General features: G+C 45.4%; 1 protein-coding gene across 4 annotated transcripts in view; it reads left to right on the top strand.

Moving 5' to 3' along the window:
* Nucleotides 1-27,892, top strand: part of ARMC8 (armadillo repeat containing 8) — a 231,523-nt gene that overhangs the window by 183,876 nt on the left and 19,755 nt on the right. For all 4 annotated transcript variants that reach the window (XM_082262386.1, XM_082262388.1, XM_082262387.1 and 1 more), the window contains 4 exons: nucleotides 13,551-13,643; nucleotides 13,718-13,867; nucleotides 16,992-17,087; nucleotides 18,538-18,633. In XM_082262386.1, coding sequence (XP_082118512.1) covers nucleotides 13,551-13,643; nucleotides 13,718-13,867; nucleotides 16,992-17,087; nucleotides 18,538-18,633 — 435 coding nt within the window. The remainder of the gene's footprint in view (nucleotides 1-13,550; nucleotides 13,644-13,717; nucleotides 13,868-16,991; nucleotides 17,088-18,537; nucleotides 18,634-27,892) is intronic.

A 27,892-nucleotide genomic window follows, 5' to 3' on the forward strand; every position in this document is an offset into this window, starting at 1 on the left:
GAGCCTTCTCTGTGGGCACGCGAGGAAGAAGAGCACACACTGACTGGCTATCTTATACGAGGTGTATCTCCTCCACATCAGAAAAACATCCAACACGGTTCTGGGGCCAGGCGGTGATGTGTCTGGGGTGGGCGTGGACGAGACAAGGCGGTGCTGCAGGGCTGGATGAAGTCACACTAACAATGTTCGCTGAAGCCGGGTGAGATTCTTTGTGCTGATGTCACCTGCAGCCTGCTGCTGTGTCTGTTTATGGTCTCATCAGTCGCCCTCCACACTTATCAGATACTCCACTCAGGGCCACCTACAGGGGGGTACACGGGGAACTTTTGTGGCGGTATGGGAGGAAAAATGTCTCTCCTTCCAGCAGCTGAAAGGAGAAACACAGTGCAGCTTGCTGTAATTTCCCTCCCGTCCCTGAGCCCCTCACTATTTCTGCCCAGTGCTGCTACAGTGTGATAAAAAAAAAATAGCAAAGCATTCATGTGTAAATAGCGTGACATTCCCATTTAAACAGTTAAACAGCACTATTTATATATAAATAGCGTGGCATTCATATGCAAATCCAGCCCCTCCCCCAGTTCCCACCCACCATCATCTCCTGAATGGTGATGGAGAAGTGGATGCAAACAAACAGAAGCAGGCTTGAGAGTCCTGCTTGCCACTGCCATGCTGGATGTTCCATCAGATACAGCATTCAGGTTTCTGTAATACTGGGTTAGCAGTGAGCAGATGGAAGGGAGGGGGGTATTTGGAGTGCAAAGGTGAGCAGTAGGGTAGGGTGCAAAGAGGCAGTGTGCAGAGGTCAGCAGCTTTGTGGAGTTGCAATAGTGAGCAGAGGAGGTCATGTAGAAGTAAGCAAAGAGGGGGGCTTTGGGATGCAGAGCTGAGCAACTGGATTAGGGAGCATTTGCATATACAACAGCCCTTGCGGTGTCTCTGAGAAGCAATCTATGGTGAATAAATTTTCAGAAGGCAGTTGACAGGTGGCTGGGAGGGGATATATATCACCTTCCCACCATCGGTATTAACCCACTGGCACTTTGAAATAGAGAAGTTAGTTTTGTGTTGCAGTTTGGGCACTCAGGCTCAAAGGTTCACCATCACGGATCTAGTAGAACCCACAGAGCATTTTTCAGGAGCCTGATCAAGTTGAATGCCACATTTGTCCGGGCCAATCGGGAACTATAGGGGTCATCAGGATACCCTCCATCTCAAACCTGTGTAGTAAACAAGGAAGGAGTGAAAGGAAGGAAAATCAGAGATAGGTGTGTACTGATCTAACAGAGCCACTAGACTAGAGCATCCAATGTTTCCCCTAGATAATTTTTACACATGAAGATAAACCTGTCCAATTTATTGTTGAACTTAGAGGTTGGGAGGTCCATATCTGCTGTCCCCCACTTGTGACACAGGTCCCAAACACCCTCTGGTCAAGGCACTTCCAGCTGAGCAGATCTTGCCCGCCTGTTGTTCAAACATGGAATGTAAAAAAAGGAAAAGGCTGGAACATGTACTTTTGCCCAGGACAAATCAAAACAATTTTTACCTCTCTTGCTGTGCAGGGCTTTTGGTTCCTTTTTTCCTTTTTATTTTTTTACAAACGGTTTATTTAGAAATATTGTAAAACAGGTAACCTTTACAATATATAAACATTTTAGTATTCAACATAAAATACAGAATACAAAAGTACAGAAAAACAGTATGCATTTTTGCATAAAATAAAGTAGATTTGGAAACAAAATTAAACATAAAATAAGGCATATATAAAAAATAGAATATAGTTCTGTAAAGGATATTATCTTAAAATGTGTTGGATAATAACCATTTCTTTCTGTTAGCATAATGACATCAATTCTGATGGTCGATGTAGGCCACAAATCCAGTCACTGTTGCTGAGACAAACAAATCGCATGACATTGCAGAATGTTGATGTCATGGTTCTGCTAGACCTGTGATTCAATTCACATGTGTTGTTTGGCTTCTGTGTTCACCTATGGGTATCACCTGCTATACTGTTGGTTTAAATTTCCTTTCCCTTCTATCACGTTCTGGCCTGCCTCCCATTTTGCTTCCCTATATAAGACATGCTTAGTGCCGCCCGCGCTGTCTGAGCAACTTCCTAGTTCTTTGAGCTCATGTTTGCCTAGTATTACATGTATTCAGTGTCTGACATCCCATATACCAACCTCAGGTTCATCTACAATTTTGTGCTTAAACAGAAAAAAGAACAAGGGCGCCAAGTCATAAATGGGAATAGACAAATGACAATTTATTTCAGCAACTTACATGTAAAAACAGGAGATCCAGATGACAATCATATGGATGTAGATCCGCAGTTCCCACAATGGGACCAGTAAAAGTTGAACAAATCAAGAAACTGACATAACGGTCCTGTGCTGTGTAGCAATAAACAGTTCCAGCTGCCTGCCAATGCTGCAAGTATCGTGGGCTCCCTGGATGGGCAGCCTCACAGGTGGCCGTTGTGCAGCAGAGCCGGTGGGGATGGTGACCCGGAAGTGGCATGTGTAACCTGTCGGTTCCTCCACGGAATCCGACAGGGATCAGAGGGCAAGACGGAGCGTGGGGGGCGGGCCGCAATGTCGTTTCGGAGGTCCTCCTCCTTCATCAGGCACGATTTTGTGCTTGCCTGCCGCTTGCACAGACCTCGGCTTGTTTCCTGGATCTTCTTCGGTCTCCTGCCATTTGTACACACAAGTGGTCTCCGCATATTCATCTGGATGTACCTGGGGGCCGTGACCAGGCTTCTGCAATCAGAGGCACAGGTGAAGAAGCAGGCTTGGGCTTAGACTCTGCACCCTGGAAAAAACCCAAGTTGGCGTTCCACAAGGGCTTACTAACACTGAAACCTGACAGTTGATCAGGAGACAATATTCCTCTAATTTCCAAGTCCCCCGTACGGACAGGGGAGTTCAAGTCTGGGAGTGGAGCATTTAAAATTTCTCCTGGGGAAGAAAAACTCTGGCTTAAGCTGTGCCTAGGATAAAACTCAGATACTCCAATTGATAAAGCTGACTTCCAAAGGTAAAATGGTATTAAAACCCAAAACCAAAAATGTATTATATTGCAGCTTACCAATTATCAGATGTGGTGGCTGCATCGGTTTTCTTTTCTTTGGCTTTTCCCCCTCAGTTTTAACCTTGTGATCTGGCCAAAAGCATGCCTCCTGTATTAGTGAGGCACCACTATGGATGAATGAACACAAGAGGCACAGCAGACAGCAGCATTGTCAGTCTGGGCAGGGGGGAGGTTCGTTTTAAATGTATTTGGGGATTTAAATACGCTGACAAACTGAAGTCGAACTCCAGCTTGCATTTTATAATCTTTACATCAAATAGTTTTTTTCCTTTTGTAATAAAGGTTTTACATACATAAATAAAGGTGATCATTTTTAGCACCCCCTTCTAGTGTTAAATGGTTTGTCTCTTTGCCTGATGGAGAAAGGCTACAACCAGGTGGATTCCATGCAGATTTTCTGGGCTCAAATGAAGTTAGGACTTTGAGATTCAAGATGGCGCTGATGTCCCCTTTTTGTTTTGGTAACTTTTGAGTAAAACCGCAGAAACTGTTGCACCACAGAGACCGGGATGGTGCCCCCTTGCTCCAAAAGACCTACAAGGGCTGCAGAAAAATAAGCTAATCTGTGAGGTGATACAGGCATGTTGGAAGACCTGAACCAAGGAGGTAGCTGAGTATGGAATTCTAGCTTGTAGCCCCTGAAAACCATCTCCCTCCTGAGATGCTGGCTGTCCAAATGAAGGGGTGCCCACATCTTCAAAAGTTGGTGGCCCACATCTTCAAAAGTTATTGGGGGTGGAGTCCACTATCAGTGTTTAATAAATGCACCCTCCTCAACATTGGAAGAGGAGGGCGCTCCATATTGAAGATATGTGACGGCTTGTGGGACTTGGAAGTTCAGGGTTTGTGGGCATACTGGGATGCCAGGCTTGGGCCTGGTTTTGGAGGCTGAGACCTGGGAGTAGCTAAAATAACTCTTAACCTCCAAGGCGAGATGCACCATCCTGCCCTGAGCTCCAGGTTTCATCTGTTTGAGCAGATGAATACTCTTGCCACTGGGAACATCTCTTATAAGGGTGTCTAGGACTACTCTGAAGTGACACTATCCCTCAAAAGGTGCTTTTTTGCATGCTGGTTCTGCAGCCCTACACTTGAGCCAAAGCCCTCTGTCATGCTCATAGACAGGAGACTCATACGGGAAATTACATAGGGACCTCTATCAACATAACTACGCAGTAGTATAACGCTGCAGACATAAGTTCTAAACACTCCACTCAATAATAGACCAGTTTGAATAGAATCTGGATCCCTTCTGATGACCTTCCAATCAGCTAGAGTTTGGCAGACTAGTGTTTGGCCAAGGGTAGGTTATAAAGCAGGGCCTGCAAGAGGAAACAAGATTTTAGAAAAGGCCTGCAATTGGTGGTAAATGAGGGTCCTTGGGGGAAAAAAAGGCACATCCTCCACAGGGATGGTTAAACCTTTTATCTCTTTTGTTCATTGATGGACACAGTGCTCCATTAATCATAACTACTGGGTTATATTGGCTCCAGGAGTAGGATGTCCCCAGCTGGCATATAACCCCCCTCTCTGCTCTAGGTAATCAGTTTTATTCTGTCTAGTCAGGAGTAAGGACCTAGGCTCTTTGCTGGGATCTCTGTTCCTAGCAATTTTTTCTCCTTCCTTTCATCTTTTTTTTTTCTTTGGGAGATCTACAATCGACAGCTTGGGGCTGGATAATCTAGATCCAGTGGTTCAGCCAGCGAGCGCGTGCAGACCACAGCTACGCACTAGGTCGGCTGGGTTATAGCCCCACAGACAGAGGCTGGCCTGCGTTAAACATTTTGTAGGGCCCCATACGACCGGGCCCTAGCTTGAGTCGCAGTGGTCCCTTGGCTGACAGCTCCCCTACTTCGGTGGCGAGGATTCTGTCTGGAGCGTTACCCACATCATGGAAGTTTAATTACAGTCCCCCCCTCTCCCCCTTTTGGTGGTTTTGTTGGGGCGGACGCAGGTAACCTCGAGGGATGGTAGGACCGGCCTGCAGGTTCCCTCCTCACATCCTAAAGTCCCTCAGTGAGCTTGGCTTCCCCACTGCCCGACCTTGAGACTGGTGGGGGTCCCAGGGCAGAGGATGCAGTGTAGAGGGTCTTTCCTGCCATCCCCCCTCTGTAAGGGTCCTGGGAAAGTGTGTGACCTTCCTTGGTAATATGGAGGAGTCCCAGTATAGGAGACCCCTAGGTGCATGCCCTACTGGTTGCAGTGTGGGTGTAGTGCAGGGGGGGTCCAGTGCAGAGACCAAGGCAGAGTGCGCAGCAGAGTCTCCCCTAACATATGCCCTGTCTGTGGAGTACAGTACCTTCAGAGGGCGCAGGGAAGATTCTGACGGCATGCTTTGGCATCTCGAGCTGCAGGTGGCCATGTTAGAGAAGTCTGATAATGTCATGGCGGCCATTTTCCCTTGGTTTGGCTGGTCTCTTGCCGGCGGCCATGTTTGTGTAGCCCAATGATGCCACAACGGCCATTTTCCTTAGTCCGGGAGATGCTGGAGATGACTAAAGCCTCGTGGGGATGCTGAAGCTCCTCCTCTTCCTCCTCCTTCCCCTTTTCCTGCGCCCGGAGCATTTCAAAGGACTGTGTCCATGGTGTTGCGGGGTCCGAATTTACGGTGCTCCTCCGGTCGGTAGGATGAGTCCTTGGGGGTCCCTGTTATGTCTCCTCTCTCTTTCTCTGCTGATAGGTACACTGAGCTTTAGGAGGAACCTTTTAGTGGTGCCAAAAGATTGTTTTTGTACTGCAAGGTTCTCCTTGCCTTATGGAGCCTCAGGGTCACATCTCCCCCACTGACTCCCTCATGGATGTGGCAGGTCCCTCTAAACCCCAGCTTCCCATGGTTGCACTGACGGCAGTCCTACAGTCCTTAGTATCTCGGAAGTGGCACATGGGCGAAGGCCCAGGAGGAAGCATCCCCCGCCTACTCAGTCTGTCTCTTCTGATCTGATGACTGCCGTGGACACTGCCTGTCCTAGGGGGCTTAATATCACATCCCGAGATCCATTCAATAGTGAGGATGATTCCTCCATGGTCGCAGCAGCGAATGGAAAAGCGCTGGTAGACACACTGCAGTGCGACTTTTAAATTGGAGGATGCGGCTGATGTGGCCTCAGACATGGCTGTGTGTTTTGGTATGCATAAGTCACCTCCAACGGTTTTTCCTTATCCACTTCTGGACCCGAAGGTTTTTCCCCAGGCCATTTTTTTTGTGATTCGACACTGCATTACTTTAACTGACAATTGCATAGTCCCCAAATTTTATTATTATACAGGATTTATATAGCGCCAACAGTTTGCGCAGCGCTTTACAATGTAAAGGAGGACAATACAGTTACAATACAACTCAATACAGGAGGAACTAGAGGGCCCTGCTCGATAGCTTACAATCTAGAAGGGATAAAATTAGAGCTTTCTTTTGGTGGTATTTGATCAGCTGTACGATTTTTATTTTTTGCGCTATAAACAAAAAAGAGCCACAATTCTGAAAAAAAAAAACAATATTTCTCAATTTCTGCTATTTAACATTCCCAATAAAAAAAATTTGAATTTTTTCATCATTTTAGGCTAATATGTATTCTGCTACATATCTTTAGTAAAAAAAATCCCAAGAGTATATTGATTTGTTTGTGCAAGTTATCGCATCTACAAACTAGGGGAAAGATTTATGTCCTATTTATTTATTTATTTACTTTTTACTAGTAATAGCAGCAATTTTTAGCGGGACAGCGACATTGCAGCGGACAGAGACCTAACTGACATTTTTTACACTTCTGGGGGGGGGGGGCAGTGACATTACTACAGTAATCAGTGCTAAAAATATGCACTGTTACTGTACTAATGACACTGGCAGGGAAGTGGTTAACACCAGGGGTGATCAAAGGGTTAAATGTGTCCCTAGGGGGTGCTTTCTAACTGTGTGGGGGATGGACTTATGGAATGAACACAGAGACCTGTGTTCCTAAATAGGAGGAACACAGAACCCTGTGTTCATTGCTGACAGAACAGAGGTCTGGTTACAACGGCAGGACCGCCGTTCTGTCTCCACAGGGTGCCCAGTGGCAATCGCGGCCACCAGACCCACAGATCAGCTTCCCCTGTGGCAAATGGGCGCGCACGCCCCCACTCGCGGTCCCATGAAGCAACCTACAGTTACGTCTTTTCGCGGGACAGTGCCTTCTTTTGATTGGTTATTCCCATTCCTTATAGGTAAACCTAAGTTACCCTTTGTGGTCCCTGAACGTTTTGCCATATTTTATCCTTTTGAGGAATCACTTTTAAAAAAGAGAACTAGTCCACCCGTAGTGGACCCTTTTGTTTTCAGATTGATTAAAGCTAACATGATCCCAGTAGAGGAACCCCCACCCTTTAAGGACCAGGCTGACAGGAAAGCGGAGGCTGTGGCACGCAGCATGTTTACTATAGCTGGTTCGGCATTGCGGCCAGTCTTTGCTTCAGCCCTGGTGTCTCAGACCCTAACTGAATGGGCCAAGCTTTTGTGCCAGAGCCTGGGGAATGAGCAGGTTCCCACTGCTTATGTGGATTTAGCGGAACAGTTGGTCCATGGGCTGCAATTTATTTGTGCTGCAGCTTTGGATACAACTCATGTGCTGTCCAAACTTTCTGTTTCAGCGATAGTGATTAGGCATGTGCTGTGGCTTAGGAATTGGTCTGCAGACCAAGCGTTAAAGAAAGCCCTCATTGATCTGCCCTTTGAAGGCAGTCGCTTGTTTGGGGCTACCCTGGATGACATCATTATCCAATTCTGGATCGGAAGGATTTGCCCCCTTCCTGACCAGGCCCTATTTTGCAATTCAGCACTGCATTACTTTAACAATTACGCGGTCGTGCGACACTGTACCCAAATAAAATTGATGTACTTTTTTTCCCACAAATAGAGCTTTTTTTTGGTGGTATTTGATCACCTGTGCAATTTTTTTTTTTGCGCTATAAACAAAAAAGAGCGGCAATTTTGAAAAAAAAAGAAAAAAACAATATTTTTCACATTTTCACCCTAGTTTGTAGTATGACAATCTAAAAAAAAAATGTAAAAATCAAAATTTAACATTTTAGGCCAAATTGTTTTCTGCTACATATTTTTGGTAAAAAATCTCAATAAGCGTATTTTGATTGGTTTGCGCAAAAGTTATTGCGTCTACTAACTAGTAATGGCGGCGATCTGCGTTTTTTTGCGGGACTGCGACATTGCGGTGGACAGATCGGACCCCTAACTGACATTTTTGACACTTTTGGGGGGACCAGTGACATTACTACAGTAATCAGTGCTAAAAATATGCACTGTTACTGTAATGTCACTGGCAGGGAAGGGGTTAATACTGGGGTTGATCAAAGGGGTTAAATGTATGCCTAATGTGCTTACTGACTGTGTGTGTGGGGGGGGGGGGGGGGTTCTGTGACAGGCACAGGGAGATGCAGTTTCAGCTTAGCTGAAATGGCTGCTCTCTCCCTGCCAGTCTGAGAGAAGATCCGCCTGCTTTGTTTACTTAATTTAATTCTCTCTCTTTTTACCGACGATCGTGGGAGGAAGGCGGCAATCATCGCCGCTCCTCCAGCGGCCCGCCTCCCGCTGTGTCTAAACACAGCGGGATCGCGGCTCCGGCGACGCGCGCGTGCTGCTGGAATTGCATGCACTCCAGTCACGTAATAAAAAGCAGGCTGGCGGTCGGGAAGTGGTTAAGGGTCTCATGGGGGGGGGGAAGAGTACTTTCAAATCTTCCCCGGGAGGTTCCAAGCAACCTTGGTCTGGTAAGCCTAGAGCAGCGATGGCGAATTTTGGCACCCAGGATGTTTTGGAACTCCATGTCCCATGATGCTCAACTACACTGCAGAATGCATGAGTATCATGGGAAATACAGTTCTAAAACATCTGGGGTGCCAAGGTTCGCCATTACTGGCCTAGAGCTAGCTCTCCAGACCCGCAGACCAGGCCCCTTCAGCATGAAGGTCTATCCCCACCCATAATTGGGGTGGGGGGACATCTTCCCTGGATCCCTGCCCCGTGGACCTCCTTTTTTTGTGAGCATCAAGGAGGTCCACGAAATGTTTCTTTTGTGGGTACCCAGAGAGGGGGCAAAGTTTATCCTTTTCAGGGTTTTTAGGTCCCGAGTCTCCTTGTGTGGATTTAATTCCTGCAATGGTTCAGGTGATGTCCAAACTACCTAAGGTTCCTCCCTATCCCTGTCCAGGGAATTGAATTACCTAGGCCTGGTTTTAATTCTGACAAGGGTGGTTCTTCCTTTTGACAAATTTCAGGAACCACAGGCCGTTTCACCGGCTGCTGTCGCACAGACAGTTCTCTCTCCCGATTTGCATACAGGTTCTGGGTCTGGTGATATCCACTTTCAAGACAGTTCTGTTTGCACAGACCTGCATGCAGCTCATTTAGCGGGTTTGACTCCACAGTAGGATCCTTAAGTTTGTAGCGAGGTCACGGTTAGGCTAGTATCATCCTCAGCTCAAGCTTTTTCCATGGTTCCTGCGAGGAATCAAGGGCTAAGATCTTCCAATCGTTCTGGTGGCCGTAAATGCTCTATTGGGGGTTTCCTCTCAGAGAAGACCAGTTGTCCCAAGGTCTACCATCCTGCTTTAGTCCCTGGTTTTGTTGGCTTAACTATTGAAAGCCAGGTACTGAGGGATAAAAGTTTGTCTGGATCAGTGATCCCAACTATGGTGAAGGCGAGGAAGTAGTCTTCCAGCAAGATATACGATCGTACGTGGAAAGCCTACATTTTTTGGTGTGAAAGGATGGCGCTCATCCTCGATCCTTTTCTGTGGCTTGGATCTTAGCCTTTCTTCAATGGGGCATTGATCAGAAGTTGGCCTTGAGTACCATCAAGGGCCAGGTGTCTGCCTTGGCAATCTTCTTTCAGCGACCCCTAGCCACGCACTCTATAGTTCGTACCTTCATTCAGGGGATTCGACATGTGGATCCACCTATACGTTCTCTGGCCACCGAGGGATTTAAACTTGACGCTCTCGGTTCTCCAGAAACCTCCATTTGAGAATATTCAGGAGATTCCCTTGCCTACGTTGTCCCAGAAGGTAGAACTTTTGCTGGTTATTACCTCGGCCCGCAAGGTATCAGAATTGGCGGCATTATACTGCTGCAGTCCCTATTTAGTGGGCCATAGGGATAAAGTGGTTCTTCATCTCTGTCTCTCCTTCCTGCTCAAAGTTGTCTGACTTCCATTTGAATGAGGACATTGTGTTGTCTTCCTTGTGTCCCAAGCCGTCACCATCACTATGAAATGCTTAATGTTGGGGAAAACTATCAAAAATGATACATGCAGATTGCAGAGGAAGATCAGAGCAGCCAGTATCCACGTTAAGAAATATTGGTTGAGGCAAGTATGCTTTATATGAGACTATGCTTTGTTAATTTTTAATTTCAAAGGTTTACAACAGTGTGGGACTAATGGCAGCAGCCTGTGACTCCTCAGGTGTAGGATTTTCTATTAAGGACTTAAGAATCCCAGCATCTAAGAGAGTCTTGGCTGTTAAAAGCTCAGAGGCCGCTAATGTCACAGGCAGATCGGGTAACGATTCTGCTGCGGAAGGCATGAAAGCACGTTTGTGGCCTCTGTGATCAAAGTCAGCAATAAGTTACAATCTGGTCCATAAAATCCCGCAGGACTATGCAGAAATCCTCCCTGGATAGAGCCGCGGAGGGGGCTATGCCTGATAAAGCTAAGAGACTCTGAGGATGTCAGACTCAAGCAGGGCACAACATTCCAGGCTGTCAGTGTCAGGCCCTTTCAGTGGTGCACTGTTAGTGGATTGTGCCACAGTGCAGACTCCAGCGCCCAAAAGGTCACATTCCACGCTAGCCTTGCAATTGTCCAGTCCCACAGGGTCTGTGTATGGCTTTGATTGGTGGGGAACAGGCAAATAAAGATCAGCACAGCAGCTTGTAAAGACACATTTTACTGAAACAAATGGTTGAGTAAATAAAAAATAGTTAAAAAAAAGGGTCAGACTTTTTTGAGCCTTGAAAGTTGGGGGCCTCTTGCAGTTTTGTTTTTTTTTATTTAGCTGTCTCAGACATGCATTATCAACATCATATTGCCTTTTTCCCTACTTTTCCCCTTCTTTCCTTCAAAAATGTTTTAGTTTTTTTTTTAACACACAGACTAATCAATTTCTTGTCCAGAAACATGGCTAATAAAACCTAACTAGATAGTATAAGGCAGGGGTCAGGAACCTTTTTGGCTGAGAGCCATGAACACCACATATTTTCAAATGTAATTCCATGAGAGCCATACACTATATTTCAGGGGTCGGGAACCTTTATTTAATATTCATATTCATGGGTAAAACAGTTAGCACAATATGTTTGAAACTAAATACAAGTAAATGTGTGCATTTTATGTAAGACCAACACTTTTAAAGTGCAATGAGGCTCTGAATTCTTTTTAATAACGTTGTCAGTCCACATTGTCATTTTTCAGGGGTGTGAGGGTGGTACGAGAATGCAAATGTGCAGTGGACTCACTGCTCCACTAACCTGCCCCCTCTTGAAATTAATGTCCCCGTGCCTGCTCCTTGTTTGCTGGCTGTGTCTGGCTCCTCTGCTGCGTGCTGCTGCTGCCTTGCCTTACCGGTGACTCCACTGATGCTGTCCACACACTCTGGGCCTTCAAATGCATAAACATGAAACATTTGTGACAAATTGGCCAAATAAACATGAAATATTCCTGACAATGGGCATCAGTCACGAATATTTCATGTTTATGCATTTGAAGGCCCAGAGTGTGTGCAGACAGCATCAGTGGAGTCACCGGTAAGGCGAGGCAGCAGCACGCAGTAAAGGAACCAGACACAGCCAGCACACAAGGAGCAGGCCCGGGGGACTCGATTTTAGAGGTGGCAGGTAGGTGGAGGAGTTCAGCTGTAAAATTCTGTCAGCATGTCAGCCACAGTAGGAAAGATTCAAGAATGCCTACTTTTACTAACATGAGTTCTAATTACCTCCTAACTACATTTTTTTATATTACAGTGAGGTTTGAGTGAGGCTCTACTGACTGAATTCCTTTGCTCTTGTTCTCACACCCCCACCCTGAAATATATATATTTTTTAATTTTTTTTAATTTTTTTTCTTCCTCTCTCCCATCCTTATTAATAATTTAATGATTCTTTCCTACAACACTTTTTCTTTTCTCCTTTTCTCCAACCCCTGTACTCATGTTTCCTTGTAGATGTTTATGTAAATCCCAATAGCAATTGGATAATTGAATTGTATGTTTTTATTATTATATATCTTGTTGTATCTTCAGTACAGTATATGCTGTTAAAAAGGATTTAAAAATGCTCATAAAGCAGTAAAAAACGTATAAGTATATAATCAATCCTCTCCATAACATTTAAAGTGGTTCTAAAGGCAGAATGTGTTTTTTTTTTTTTTAATCTTCATGCATTCTATGCATTAAATTAAAAAACTTCTGCAAGCAAGTTCCCCCCAATACCCCCCTCCCCAAATACTTGCCTAAGCCCGATCTTGATCCAGTGATCTGCATGATATCGGAGGCTCTCAACTGTCTCTCTGCTCATTGGCTCAGACACAACAGAGGAAGCCATCGGCTCCTCCTGCTGCTGTCAGTTGCAGGGGCAAGTGTCTTAGACGCACACACAGCCAGCTCGGAAGTGAACATGCGCAAGCACCTTGTTATGGGGCACTCGGCTGCGGGGGCGGAGCCAGGAGCGCCTGCAGGGAACCCAAGAAGAGCAGGATCGGGGCTGCTCTGTGTAAACCATTGCACAGAGCAGGTAAGTATAGCATGTGTGTTAAAAAATCTGCCATTACAATCCCTTTACGTACAGCATTATTAACACCTCAGTTCATAAAAGGCTTATTTTATATGATGATCAGAATAAAATGACTATAGAAACCTGTTCCCTCTGTGCAAGGTCTTGAGCTCAGCACTGTCACTAAGTGGATCACTGAGAATATGTATTGTGGCTGGCCCAAAAAACTTTTTTAGTCTTCACAAACTTTTCCTGGAGTGGTGTACTCCGGTCTTAGAACAATCTGCTTTTGCACTTGAAATCAAAACATAGAGGAATCAAGTAGTTGTTTATGGCTATCTTTTTATTACACTAATAGACGATCATTTTAAAATTTAAAAAGAGAGAAAAAAAAAGTCATGCATCCCTAGTCATATTTCTACCTGTAATACTCTGGAAAAAGAACTGTATAACGTTTCAGTAATATGAAATCTTGGCACAAAAAGGTGGAAACCCCATATTTGTGCAAGTCTTTTATATGTGTCTTTAGTATACCAGTATGCCAGATCAGTGCATGGAACAACTTTGTGGTTTATTACGATAGGACTGTCTTTGGAATGTGTCTTGTAAATATACTTGCTCATATGTTTTGTGTGTTGAAATGGATATAATTCACATATTGCTTTCTATAATGAATCCTCACTAATAACATTTTTTTCAGCCTATTCTAGAATCTGGAGCTGTAGAACTACTATGTAGTTTGACTCTAAGTGAGAATCCTGCCCTGCGTGTCAATGGCATCTGGGCTTTAATGGTAAGTGTTTTTCTGCTAATTAGATAATCTATTAATTGATAACATCTTCATAACACGTTTTTTCCATTTTACAGAACATGGCATTTCAAGCTGACCAGAAGATAAAATCTGACATTTTAAGAGGTCTAAGCACAGAGCAGTTGTTTCGATTATTGTCTGATTCTGATGTGAATGTATTGATGAAAACACTGGGACTTCTCAGAAACTTGTTGTCTACAAGGCCAGTAAGTAATTTATTAACAATTGCTGATTCCCAGCAAAAAAATAAATTATATAATCAAAACTTTACCATATGCAATTTATTATTTCCAGGTGACAATGGTCATCTGGACAAATAGTGGGAATTTTTTCTAGCAGGGACACACATAATAAAAATGTGACTGGTTGTGCAAGGAGGAAAGTACCAAAAGAAGAACATAAAAGGGCCAGATATACTTTATTTAGACATAAAAAGCCAACTGTTTTCGGGGTTTAAAAGGATCCCCCTTTATCGGGGCTTGATACTGTTGAACAAAGTGTGTACTAGACTGAAAAAATTAGAGGGATCGTGGAAGTTAATTAGTATGATCACTCCCGATGCAGCTGGAGTGATAATGCCAATTTATATGTTCTGCTTTTGACATGGATCCAATATTTTTTCTTTTGGGATGCATATCTTCAGCTTTTGTCGCTTTCCTCCTTCCAAACATACTCGAGTAACCTTTGCCCATGACTTCTGGGAGAGCTGCCTATTGAGATTCTCTACCTCTGCACTGATTAAAGCAGAGTTCCACCCAGAAGTGGAACTTCCGCTTTAAGGGCTTCTGACCCCCTGACATGCCACATTTGGCATGTCCTTTTTTTGGGAGGGAGAGCCGGTACCTCGATATGACAGATACCCGCTCCCACTTCTGTTCGGGCGGCCTAGGCAGCTCCAGCGGAAGTTCTCCTCTCCCCTCCCTCCCTGCAATCTTCTGGGACACGTCACAGGTCCTAGAAGATTGCCCGGTCATTCACGACGCGCAACCCGACTCGCACATGTGCAGTGCGCACCCGGCTGTGAAGCCGCAAGCTGTCATAGCAGGGTGCCCACACTAGTGATTCCGGCACCACGGAGAGGAGAGGGAGAGAACCAAGGCTTTGGGCGGCCGCATCGCTGGGTCGTGAGACAGGTCAGTGTGTGTTTATTAAAAGTTGGCAGCTACACTTTTTGGAGCTGCTGACTTATGGCGCTTTTCCGCTGCATGGAACCGAACGGTTCGGCTTGCTTTTGTGCTTTTCCACTGCTGGTACCGCATGGTACGGTGTAGGAACGGTTCGGTACGGCGCCGCTTTTCCACTGCATGGAACCGAACGGTACGGCTCTCAAAAACAGTACCACCTCGTTTGTGGTTCCAAGAGGTACCATACCAGTACCATATCCCACAATCCTTTGCATGCAGTCACTACTAGCCACTGATTGGTCAGAGAATCATTGTTATCCCACCCACTTAACTTAAGTACTACTTTAGTGGAAAAGCAAACCATACCGTACCGAATCGTTCCAACACCGTACCATGCGGTACCAGCAGTGGAAAAGCAAACCGGGCCAAGCAGGGCCGAGTAGAGCCGAGCCGGTACTTGCAGTAAAAAAGTGCCATTAATAAACACAAAAACATCTGGAACTCCGCTTTAGGACCTGACTGAGCACATGTTCATCCAATGGCCTACGCCTTTCTATGACTTCCCGAGCAATAAAAATGTGACAGGGGTGTTAGCACTTCCACACTGTATGTAAAAGTTTTGGCTTTAGATCTTTTCTTTTATAACTTATTGATGTGAAAAGCAGTACCACAAACATATAATGGTTTAGCAAGATAAGTATTTTTTTTCTTTATAAAAGCAGATTTTTTCCTATTTGTTTTGAATAGAGAGGGACTAAGGAGCATGCAGGCCTGTGTGAATTGCTTCATTACTGATCCCTTGCTGAGCTTTCAGTCAGCCAACTCTGCCTTATCTGGCAGTGCTACAGACATTTGTTTTGCATTAGTTGCAATAAAGACTTCCTTGGAGTAGATGCAGTCACTCATGACAACTGGAAGATTAACTTTAGTAGAAAGTATTCTAATTTATTTTTACATCACAACAGATCTGCTGGTTTGAGACCGTTTTCTAAGGCAGGCCATAGATGATGCAATTTTATTTTCTGCAATGCCATGGGTTGCAGGAAAGAAAAATTGCTCTATTCCACCATTAACACAGTCAGTGTTGACGAGGGAATTCCTCCTATTAAGCAATTGTGATGTCCCAGGAAGCCGTTCCTGCGGGGAGAACACAGTGATATTACATTTAAAAATCCAATATGCCAATGGATCGACTTTGGTACAATCAGCCTTCCCATAGATCCGAATCTTGGCCAGTCCCTGCTGAACCGGGCAAGATTTGAACCATCTATGGCTACGTTCAAGCTTTCACAAGCCCGCAGTCTACTACACATCAGATGCTTGCCTACCAAAGGCCTTCCCTTATCAGAAGTGTCTGAATTGTACTAGGCAGTCAGTCATCTTTTCAATTGAAATTATTATGATACATGACAACAAATGTGGCAGGTGTCCTCAGCTGTTAATGATGATCATGACTAGTTTGTCTACTTCCCCCAGCAATTAGCATCACTAAGGTGACATTTACACCGACGATTTAGGCTGGTGAAAATTGTAGCCGCAGCAATCCGATTCCTCTTGCGGTTCTGAGGGACTAGGTACATCCATTGTCCTATTTCACTATAATGACAGGTTGCCAGCGGCTGCAGCTATTCGCTGCTGTCTGCATAGCCAGCGATCACCGCATATTTTCACTGGCTGTGCAGAAAGCCGCAGCAGGAATATCTGTATCCTGCCGCTACAATTCATACCAGCCTAAATGGCCTTTGTGGATGGAGCCTAATCTGTAGATATTGAGCTAAGTTAGAGATATTAGTAGGCAGTTCAATCATACTGATGGAAATGTTCTAGCTATGTGACTCATTCAAACAGAATAACTAAAGGTCACTTTTTTCTTTGTGATATTACATTACCATTGCTGTTTTCATAGCATCCTAATCAAATTCTGGAGCCTAGAGGTCTCTCAAACCCATTGATAAAATCTACACATTTTAAATATTAACTGCTAGTTAGTATAACATCTATTGTATGTATAGTTACCTGACTACATAATTAAATGTCAGCGTTTGAACAAGGATGAATTACTGTATTGCCTAGTGGTTTTTATACATTGAGTTCTAATTATCCTAGAATTTATTATTTATTTCACCGAGCACAACCCATGTTTCCTGCCCTACAGGCTGTTGGTAACATTATTCCTCTCTTCTTTGTCCTCTATGTGCACTTTAAGCACATAGACCAGATAATGAGCACACATGGGAAGCAGATCATGCAAGCAGTGACCTTCATCCTTGAAGGGGAACATAACATAGAGGTCAAGGAACAGGTATGATATTACTGGTTCAGTGCCAGCATTACCTGTACTGCACTCGACCGATCTTTTAGAAGCGTGAAACATGGTACTCTGTAATGAGTGATGGCCTGCTTAATCTCCCCAGCAGCTTAGCAGTACTGTAGGTAATGAATATTTTACTAGCATAAGCAAGATATGCATAACACATTTTATTCTTATCGATTTTTTGTAGAGCCCAGTCCTTCACAATTATTGTTTTACATCAGCTATTCTTTGGCTCCAGTATGCTGTATTGTAAATGCACTTTCCTAACACATGTTCATGTACATTAGCATAAAACCCTCATTGGGACCCAGACTTTTTATTTCCAGTAATGGCTTCATTTGCTGGTTTGTCAGTTGATTACTTTTTACTATTATTAGTTACGAAATAATTGAACCTCAAACATGCAAAATTTATATTGTCTAAAAGTGCTCAACTAGTATTCCATGTTCAAGTGTAGTGAGTAGTAATTAGTGATAATCTCAGGGGTATTAGGATACGGGTCTGAACCCGTCTCAACTATTCCACTGGGAAGCTGTCAAAGCCAACAGCCAACCGTAGGCAGTGGAGGCATTTTTTGCCTCGTAATTACACGTATGAAAGGGGCATGTATATGTGAGACTGCAGAGCGAGAAATGCCTCCACCGCCTATGATTACAGATTTGACAGACCCCCCTGAAGGATAGCTAGGGCGAATTCAGACTCTGAACGTGCCTGAGCTCATCACTAAACGGGGGACACACCCACTAACGTTGGAATTTGCTGTCTGAACTCTTGCCACACATTTTCCTATTTTTTTGCTTTTTGTCGGTTTATTACCAATGGAAGTTTAAGTATAGTGTGTGTTTAGTGAGCAATAAAAACTGGGGTATCCAAACTTTCCAAGCAAAGGGCCAGTTTACTCTCCTACTAGCCACAGTCCGGCCCCCTAAAGTCTGAAGGAGTAGAAAATGCCCTGGCATCAATGCCTCATCATTGGTATTATTGGGAGAAACAGTGCCCCATTGATGGTTCCAGCAGGGGCAATGGTGCTCTAAGGGCAAGAAGGCAAGCAATGGGCCACATCTGGCCCCTTGGCTGCAGTTTGGAGACCACTGGTGTAAAAGAAGCAGCCTAATACTTACCTTTCTGATTGTTCTTGTATTGAATCTTTACTTACAATAGGCACCAATACTTTTAGACACTTGGTGTGTCAGCGTACACCTAAAAGTGTTGAATATTAGCTGCCACCAGATCTCTTTAGGAGGGTTTGCATGAAAGTTAAATAATAATGTGCTTCTTTTACAGGGTGATGCTGGTTTGTTTGCTTGTAACACCTCTTGAAACAAGATATTACTGTCACTGGAGTGCATTGTTTACAGTTTTTCCAAGTTTTACATCTCAAACTTTGAATCAGTTTAGTGGCAGAGCTGTAATTGGTTAAGTTTTGTTTGTCTTTTAGACACTTTGCATACTTGCTAATATAGCAGATGGTACTTCAGCAAAAGACCTTATCATGACGAATGATGATATTTTACAGAAGATCAAGTATTATGTGGTAAGTCCCAAACTTGTTTCTTGGCACTATTTTGGCAATGAAGAACCGGGTAAACAGAAAATTTAAAGTGTATGTAAACCCTAATAATGAACGTTTATTTGCTCCCTTGAGACCTCATGTGCACTGCTGCTGATAAACGGCAGTTGGGCATTTTTTTTCAGCAGCCCCTGAACTCTCCTCTGTTATTTTATCTGTCCATGTACACTGTTTAAAGTAGTTTAGAGGCAGTTGAATTTAGTGGCATCCTTTTGAAAGCAAAAAAATGCGTTCACAAGGAAGTTTATTCGCATTTGAATCACCAAATGCTTGTAACAGCGTCTAAATGCATCTAAACGCGGTAACTCGTGTTTATAAGTGTTTTGTTTATAGGTGTCTTCAATGGGGATACATTTCTGACCATTTTACAATGTAGAAACGCTTCTAAACGCAAACACACATAAACGCAGTATGTAAACGCGGCAGAATGGTCATTTTAAACCGTCGGTTACTAGCTGTCAAGCTGCAGCGTTCAGAAGAGATTTTCAAACGTCCCGTGTACATGAAGCCTTAGCCTTGTTAAATATACAGTTAAATTCCCTTTTATTATAACTATTTGATTAGTGCAAAAAAACCTGTTTCCCCTTCCAGAAATCTTGTGAACTGATAACATGCTTTTCTGCCTCTAATATATGTTATCAGTTATTATTGTTCCCAGCTCCCACTGTGGATTGTAGAACACCTTCACCCTATGCTATGGAGGCGAGGTGATGGACAGATGTTCTGTAGTCCTGTCCTAGAGTAACCATGCTCCTCCTCTGTAAATAGAGTACGGTGTGAGAGTGTTTTCACTCTAGGACAGAAAGTGTTTCTAGCAGGATCACCAGGTGAAAAAGAAAACTAATACAACCACCACTTCTAAGGGCTGGTAAGCTGCAATATATAAAAATTGTCTTCACGGGTTTAGATAGGCTTTAAGCCACATTTGTTGTATCGTTGGTACAGTTCTAACATTGCATGCTCACAGTTTCTTTTTTCTCCACTTCTAAGGCCAGCACTGTGTGAATTTTAGGTATTTCCTTTGTAAAATAAAGTCATTGTTCACAATACTAACCACTACACAAATGTATTGCATCCGCTACGTCAGGGGTGCCAAACTCAATTTTATCATGGGCCGCATCAGCATTATGGTTGCCCTCAAAGGGCCGGTTAAACCTGTAAGATTAGATGTCCAGAGCACCCCTTACACCCTTACATGAGATGTCAAGAGCCTCCCCACCATCATAAATCAAGAGTCACCCACCCTTCCTGACATCACAATGTACCCCCTTACCTTGTGCTACTGCCAGGAAGAACATGCGGGTGGATCTGGGAAGAAGAAGTAGCAAGGTCTGGAGGAGGACTATCGGAGACCTGGAGTCAGCGTACAGAGCCTGCTGAATGCTGAGACCAGGGGAGGTAGAGACAAGGTGGTGTTGCGGCTGCACAGAGGTGCAGGATCTGTAGGAGGAGTTCTGCCCTCCTCTCTGCTGAGGACTTCTGGGAAGGGAGGGGGGGGGGCAAAGACGAGCCTTTCTGCAGCAGTGTAGAGAAGCACAGGATCTGGTAAGGAGTTCTGTCCTCTCTGCTGTCGGCTACTGAGACAAGGGGGGTGCTGCAGCTGCAGGAGAGGTGTGAAGGCCTCATGAAACGGCCAGGGGGGCCGCATTCGGCCCGCGCGCCTTGTGTTTGACACCTGTGCGCTACGTAATGGTGCTGATAAGCCAATTATAGCTGCACGTGACTTATGCTTTAATGAAGTTTGGGTAAAAGCAGGAGTCTGAATTTTGCTATGTGAAATTCAGCCCTTTTAATGATGGCAATAAGTATTTTAATAATAGTATACAGTACAGACAAATGCATGGGTGATTATTACATTTCCAGTCACATCAAACTGACATCACAAGACTGATTCAGCCATCTTTTTCAGACTTCAGAGGGCCACACCAGTGCCAGGATCGCTAACAGACCACTTATCTTCTCCTGCCTGGCTGGACCAGCAAGGTATTGCTCCATTGCTGCTTTTTTGTCAGCGAGCAAGATTCTGCAGTGTTTTGGCCAGCAAATCAAACATTATGGGAATGGGTTGTTGAACCTGAGTGATTCTGCTTTTGTCATAATAACCAGAATCACTAGTGTTACATCAGCATTCGGACTTGTGTCAACAGACTTTTGATTATGTTAGATATGTTTTTTATTTCCATACAAGTCTATAGGAATACAAACTTGCTTGAAGCAGGTCATATGCAGGCCAGTAGGAGGTCAAGTGCACCTGTCAATGAATTCTGAATGATTTTAGAAGCTGCGCAAATGATGCCCAAAGCTCATTGGCAAAGACCTTTAAAGTGAATCTAACATGGGAGGCATAAGGGGGCTGCCATTGCAGTTAGATGATTGGCTACAGTATGTTTCAGTCACAGTCCCAGAACAAACATGCTGTTAATGAGTACTAGACTTGTTCCTGGTTGGCCACTTAACAGTGAAGTCAGAGTATCAGAAAACTAGCATTCTCAAAGATGAATTCAGTATTGGCAGCCTCCATCTCTCATGACAGTATCTTTTTAATCCCATAGAGGTTGCAGAGGAAATAGGCTGATCAGTTCCGCCTATCTAGCCTTTGCGTTAACTTGCTGTGAACTCGAGATTTCAGAGTGTTCCAAGATCAGTTAGAAGTTCTAATCCTGCTGGTGTGTTCTTGATTTGGTCCAAGACCCTCTTCCTTGTTAAAGTACACCTCTTTCAAGATGGTATCCATATAATATTTCCTAACTATTTTAGCCTAAGCTGCTGTGGCACTGTTGTATGCCTCATCATGTGATTGACCGTAAGTCCATCAGTCCTTTAGCAAAACCTAATTTTTGCTACCTGCACCCACAGCCTTGCTTTTGTGTGCAGTGTCTACAGTTTAAGACCATTGATAAGTGGAATAATGTAGACTGATCAGTAAACTAAGTATAAAAAAAAAAAAAAAACTTTAATTCCTGCTTACTGATCAGATTTGGATTACATGTGAGAACTCCAGCGGGAGTTCCCAGCAAATAGCAGCGGGAGGCTTATGCAGCGATTACATGTGAGTTACCATGACTAGCTGCAGGAGCCAGCATCCTCCCATTGCGGCATCCACTCAATACTGCTCTGTCTCTCACCCGCTCCATCTCCTACCCGATACCGATCCGTCTCTCACCCACCCACTCTCACCTGGGTGATACCGCTCCTTCTGGCATACGATCTCAGGGGGGGTGATCGTGACCTCCGAGATCATATGCCGGACGGAGCGGTATGACCCGGGTATCACTTATGGCAAGTGGGTGAGAGAAACCAATCTGCCAGCAGATCTGCTAATGTGGAATTGCTTATATCTTTAATTTGTACATATATGAGTTGCATATTCAATAACATTTGTAAACGGAATTATGCTATGTGACATCATTTTACCCTTACATGAGCATCACCACCTAATGGTTGGAGGAGGAGAAGACTAGTCTTGGACCCTGACCTTGGATGTACAAAATATCGGCCCATATCGGCCGGTACCGATATGCGATGGCCAAAATATCGGTACTGGCAACGAAAAACCGATATCGGTCGATCCCTACAAAGAATACCCAATTATATGCAAGAAAAATTAAAAAAAAAAACAGCATTGTTGCTTGCACATGATTGGATGGTGGAAGTCATCAGAGCTTCTGCTCATTTTCTAAGCTCTGGAGCAACTGCTCTTGCAGAGTGCAACTCTGTGCACAGTCTATTTGCCTTTAGTAAATCAAACCCTTTGTTGCAGAACACCTCCAACCTATGTTATGGAGAAGAGGAGAGTGGAAGTCCTGACAGTGACAACACTGCTCCTCAATCTATTCAGTATGATGAGTGAGCATTGCCAGCCCTGGACATGAAAAGTGTTACTAGCAGGATCTCTAGGTGAAAATCGGGAAAAGAAGCCAAAAAATAAAACAAATGCATACACCAACCCGCTAAGGATTGGTAAGCTGCATTATATAACATGTTTGGTTTAGATACATTTTAAAATAACCTTTATCACTCATCTGAACAACCTAGACTAAATAATTTGATGAAAAAGTTTTAAAAGCAGACTTTATCTTTGAGGCAAACCTCCTGTCATGAAGACCAGTATTATCCGAGATCATGGCAGCTGAAATGAAAAATCCTTGCTTTTCCTTTACAAGTTTATATTGGCGGTGACCCTCTACTACCTTTTTTTTTTTTTTTTTTTTTTTTTTTTTTAAGAGCCACAAGCTCCAATGCAGTTATTCCTTTCTGCTTCTTCTCCACGGACCTAAAACAAGCATATGCATATCCTGTGTTCTGCCACATAAGTACATGCTTGTTCCAGGTCAGAGACCCACCAAGTAGTGATGTAAGGATGACAGTGATGGAGTTTTCACACTCAAAAACAAGTCTATGTATATCTGTCATGACGGATTCCTTTTATTGCGGGTTTTTCTGCACCCTCAATAGATCATTGGATGAGTTGGGAGAATGGCAGAGCAAAGCTTGACCTTTACAGGAAAAAAAAAAAAAAGAAAAAATTGAGATTTTAATAATATATCCTCAGCAGATTCAAATGCTGGTTTTCATTCAAGGTAACCTCTGCTAATGCTTTGATAAACATAAGCACGGTAGTAATTACCAGTTTATGACTGTTTTGTTTTAATGGCAGGCACATGGACATAACACTGTGCATGCAGATATAGACCAGAGAGCTGAAGGACGCAAAGTCTCTCCTTCAGGTCCTGGCAATTTGGAATTCTCTTTCGTTTATTAACAAACACAGCTCCAGATCTTCTTAACCATAGGTTTATACTGCCTCCTACAGGAGTAGGACACTAGGCAGAAAAAAAGTCTGGCTATGTCTGCGGGCAGTCACAGGGGGTATACTCCCTTTCTCTGCTATAGGTACTTAGTTTTTTTTTCTGCCTAGTGAGAAGTAAGGACCTAGTTTCTAGGATCTCTGGTCCTGGCAATGGTTTTTTCTCCTGGATTTTTTTCCTGTGAGATCTACAATCAACTGCCGGACTGGGTGATAGGCTAAATAATCTAGATCCAGTGGTCACCCAAGTCTGGCCATTGAGCATGCGCAGACTTAAACTTCGCGCTAGGTCAGCTGCCACACCGGACTGGGGCTGGCCTGCGAGTCAAATGTTTTGCGAGGTCGCATACGGCCGGATCTCGGTCCGAGACGCAGCGTTCCTCCTGGCCGTCAGCCCCCCAGTTCGATGATGAGGAGGTTCTGTCTGGAGCGGTGCCCATCTGGTTCCTGGTTTGGTAAGTAACTGTCCCCCCTCTCCCCCTGGAGGGTTTTGGGGTGGATGTGGGCCCCTGCATGAGACGGTCGTTTGTGTAGTCCAGGGGCCATTTTTCGGTGATTTACCATTGAAAAGAGCGGCACCAATGACAGTGGAGCCCTCTAGGCGGTGATTTCGGCGGTGGGATTACCGTTCATGCAGTGCAGATTCTCCTGGTAGCTGTTGTGCCTGGTTTCTGCGGGCTAGTGAGTCTGGTATGGTCCTCTCCCTCTCTACTGAGGACCGATTGGTGTCCTGTGGCTGGCAACTGGGTGGGCTGTCAGTGCGGTGGGGCTTGTCCCTTAACAGTGTTTTACACTTTTTTATCAGGTCCCGCTGGTGATTCATGGAGTCTTTGGAGCACATCTCCCCATCTGATCCCCTCTCTCAGGCTTCAGGGCCCTCCGGGTCCCACCCATCTATCGATTCACTCGGTCCTGGAGTCCTTGGTGTCCCAGGTGGAGGTGGCTTTTGGGTGACGGGCTGGCAAAAAGCCTCCTCTGTCTCCTCAGATCCTGAATCTGATTCAGCCGCCGTGGACGTGTGCCACCCTGCTGGGTCTGCAATCACGTGCCCTGAATCCTCAGATAGTGAGGAGGATTCCTCCACTTCTGCACCCGCGTACGAAAAGGTGCTGATTGACGCACTGATTGTACAGTAGCTGTGCGTGAGACCTTAAAGATGGAGGACGTAGCTGAAGCTTTGGCAGAGGCGCAGGTTCCCTTTGGCATTTACAAGCCATCCAGAGTGGAAAAGGTGTTACCTTTCCCCTCTTATTGTGACAGAATTAAATAGTGGGGATGACCAAAGCACCCCCTTGGGGTCCCTAAGCAATTTTGCTAGGCAATACCCCTATGAGGAGTCCCTTCTTAAGAAGTGGATTGTTCCACCGGTGGTGAACCCTCTGGTTTCTAGATTGAACAAGCCAAATATGATTGAAGAGTCCCCGGCCTTCAAGGACTTGGCTTACAGGAAGGCGGAGGCTGTGGTCTGCAATATGTACACCCTGGCTGGTTCGGCACTGAGGCCAATATTCACTATTGCCCTAATGTCGCAGACTCTGACCAAATGAGCTAGGCTTTTGTGCCGTGACCTGGAGGCGGAGTATCTCCCCATGCCTTTGCTGAGCTGGCGGACCAGCTGGTCCAGGGGCTGCAGTTTGTCTGTGATGTCTTTTTTGATGCGGCACCCCTCGTGGCTCGGCTCTCTGTTTAGGCAGTGGTCCTTCGTCGTGTCTTTTGGCTCATATGCGGACCAGACTTCTAAAAAGGCCTTGACTGATCTTCCCTTTCAAGGAGATCGTCTGTTTGCTACCCTGGATGACATCATTAAAGGTCTCACATGGGGGGGGAGGGGTACTTTTCTTCCGCAGGCTACTAAGGGCAAGGACCCTCATCGTAGACGTGGGCTCTCCTCAGCTTATAAGACGTTTTTTCGTCCTTCGGGGTCGACTGCCAAGGGATCGGAGCCCTTCAGGGCCTCCTCTGGAGGATCCAAGCGAGCTTGGTCTGGCAAGTCAAGAGCGGGCTTCTCCAGACCCGTGGACAAGGCCCCTTCAGCGTGAAGGTGCGCCCTCACCCATATCTGGGGTAGGGGGACATCTTTGCTGGTTCCCGGACCCGTGCACTCCCCTGGTACAAGTCAGGTGGGTTCACGAGGTCATTCGGTCTGGCTACAAGATCAAGTTTCTTTCTTACCCACCGATAAGGTTCTTCCTTCCAACGTGCAACTGTCCCCAGTCCGTCTACAGGCTCTTTTTGGGGCGGTGCAAGACCTTTTAATTTAAAGGGTGATGGTCCTGACTTTGGAACATTTTCAGGGGTTTTTACTCAAACCTGTTTACAGTCCTTAGGAAGGAAGGCAAGGTGCGTCCAATTCTGGACCTCAAGGCGCTAAACTGCTTTGTGCGGGTGCAGAAGTTCAGTATGGAGTCCATTCGAAGAGTGGTGGCTTCCCTGCATCAGGGGGATTTTTCTTGTCTCCATCGACATCAAGGACGTTTACCTTCACATTCCAATATGTGTCGGTCTCCAGCACTTCCTCCGCTTTGCCGTGGGAGAGGAGCATTATCCGTTTGTGGCGTTACCCTTTGGTCTCGCTTCTGCTCCTCGGGTCTTTATGAAAGTGTTGCTCCCGATGCTAGCACTGTTACGCCAATGGGGGATCTTAGATGACCTCCTTCTCCAAGCGGAGACTACTACTGCTCTGGTGAAAAACCTGGAAATCACCATACGAGCTTGAGGGTGTTTATGGACGGAACCAGAGCAGACTTCTGAAAATTCAAAATCCAGCCAAAGTTGGACTATATGGGTCTGACTCTGGACTCAGTCAGAGTGCTCCTTCCTCTGGACAAACTCCAGAAACTGCAGGCTGTAATTAGTCTCCTGCTGTCCAGCAGATGGTAATCCCTCTTGACTTGAATGCGGGTGCTGGACCTGATGGTGTCTACCTTCCAGGGGGGTTCCGTTTGCACAATTCCATACAAGGTCCCTGCAAGGGATATTCTCGCCAAATAGGATAAGAATCCGCTGTCTCTGGACAATCCGATTCGGCTAAGCCGGGAAACGAAAGAGTCCCTGATAGGGTGGGGTTCATTCTTCGTCGCTTTGGCTGGGCAAATCCTTCCTCCCCTTGTATCGCACCGTGGTCACCACGGATGCCAGCTGGGGAGGTGTCCTTGGCAAAATTGCTGCTCAAGGGGTCTGGATTTTTGAAGAGTCCAGACTATCGATCAATGTCTTGGTACTCCGAGCAATCAGACTGTGCTTGGAACATTGGACGGGTCATCTTCAGGGATATCCAGTGCGGATTCAATTGGACAATGCCGCGGCCGTGGCTTATGTCAATCACCAGGGGGCACAAGAAGTGTCCTGATGGCTCTGGAGGTAGCCTGCATTCTAAGGTGGGCAGAGCGATTAGTTCCAGCCCTCTTCCTACACATTCCTGGGGTGGAAAACTGGCAGATGGATTACCTCAGTCGGCAGGCGTTGGACCAAGGGGAGTGGTCCCAGCATCCAGAGGCGTTTCATCAGTTGTGTCTCTGGTGGGGCATCCCCGAGGTGGATTGGCTCAGTCACGGGATCCTCTGGTGGACGCCACAAATGAGCTGGTGGCCCAGTGGGGTCAGTATCGTCTGATTTACGCCTTCTCTTCTCTCAAGATTCTGCCAAGACTTCTATGCAGGATCGAGGCAGAAGGGATTCTGGTTACCTTAGTGAGAGAGAGAGCGCCAAGCGCCGTTCTAAGTGTAGCAATGCAGGTTTTTTTATTGACACATAAAAAGAATATTACTCACAAAGGGTGCATAAAAGCAGGCATCTAAAAGCAGTAAGGAGTCTCTGAAGTCACATCCAGGGTGCACTGTCCGGTCCGGCAGTAGCGCTGATGCTGTGGAGGACGAGCGGTGATCTCCTGTTGCGAGGCAGGGGACGTGCTGATCCTCAGCGGTGGTGGTGCAGCGTGGGTCCGCCGGTCGGATGGCTGTGACGTCACTTCCTGAGACACCAGGGGGATAGAACGGCGACGCGTTGCGGAGCTCCGCTCCTTCTTCAGGCCGTGCAGGGGCCATTTTGGATGTGGTATTTATGCCAGTAGTGCGGAGACAGATTACAGGGGCTCAGAAGGGACAAAAATTGGAGAAAAGCAAACCGGCAAAGGGATGTAAATGGCGAACAAAGTGTGTGAGAGTAGAAAGAAGGAGGATAATGTGGGTATCTAAGTAAGAGGGGGAGGGGGGGGAGAAAGGAGAAAGGGGGGGGGAGGGAATGTGCTGAATGGACTGAATTATTTGCAAGAGAAAAAAGAGGGGGGGGGGGTTTCAGGGGCCAATATCAGTTGTAACAGTAGGGGATGGATTATCTTTATAAGGAAGGGTAAGGTGTGTGGAAGATCGTGTACATAAAAGGACTTATATGTATACATATCTATATACACAAGTGCAT

The sequence above is a fragment of the Pelophylax lessonae genome (assembly GCF_965119305.1).
Source record: "Pelophylax lessonae genome assembly, chromosome: 6".
NCBI classification, from domain to species: Eukaryota; Metazoa; Chordata; class Amphibia; order Anura; family Ranidae; genus Pelophylax; species Pelophylax lessonae.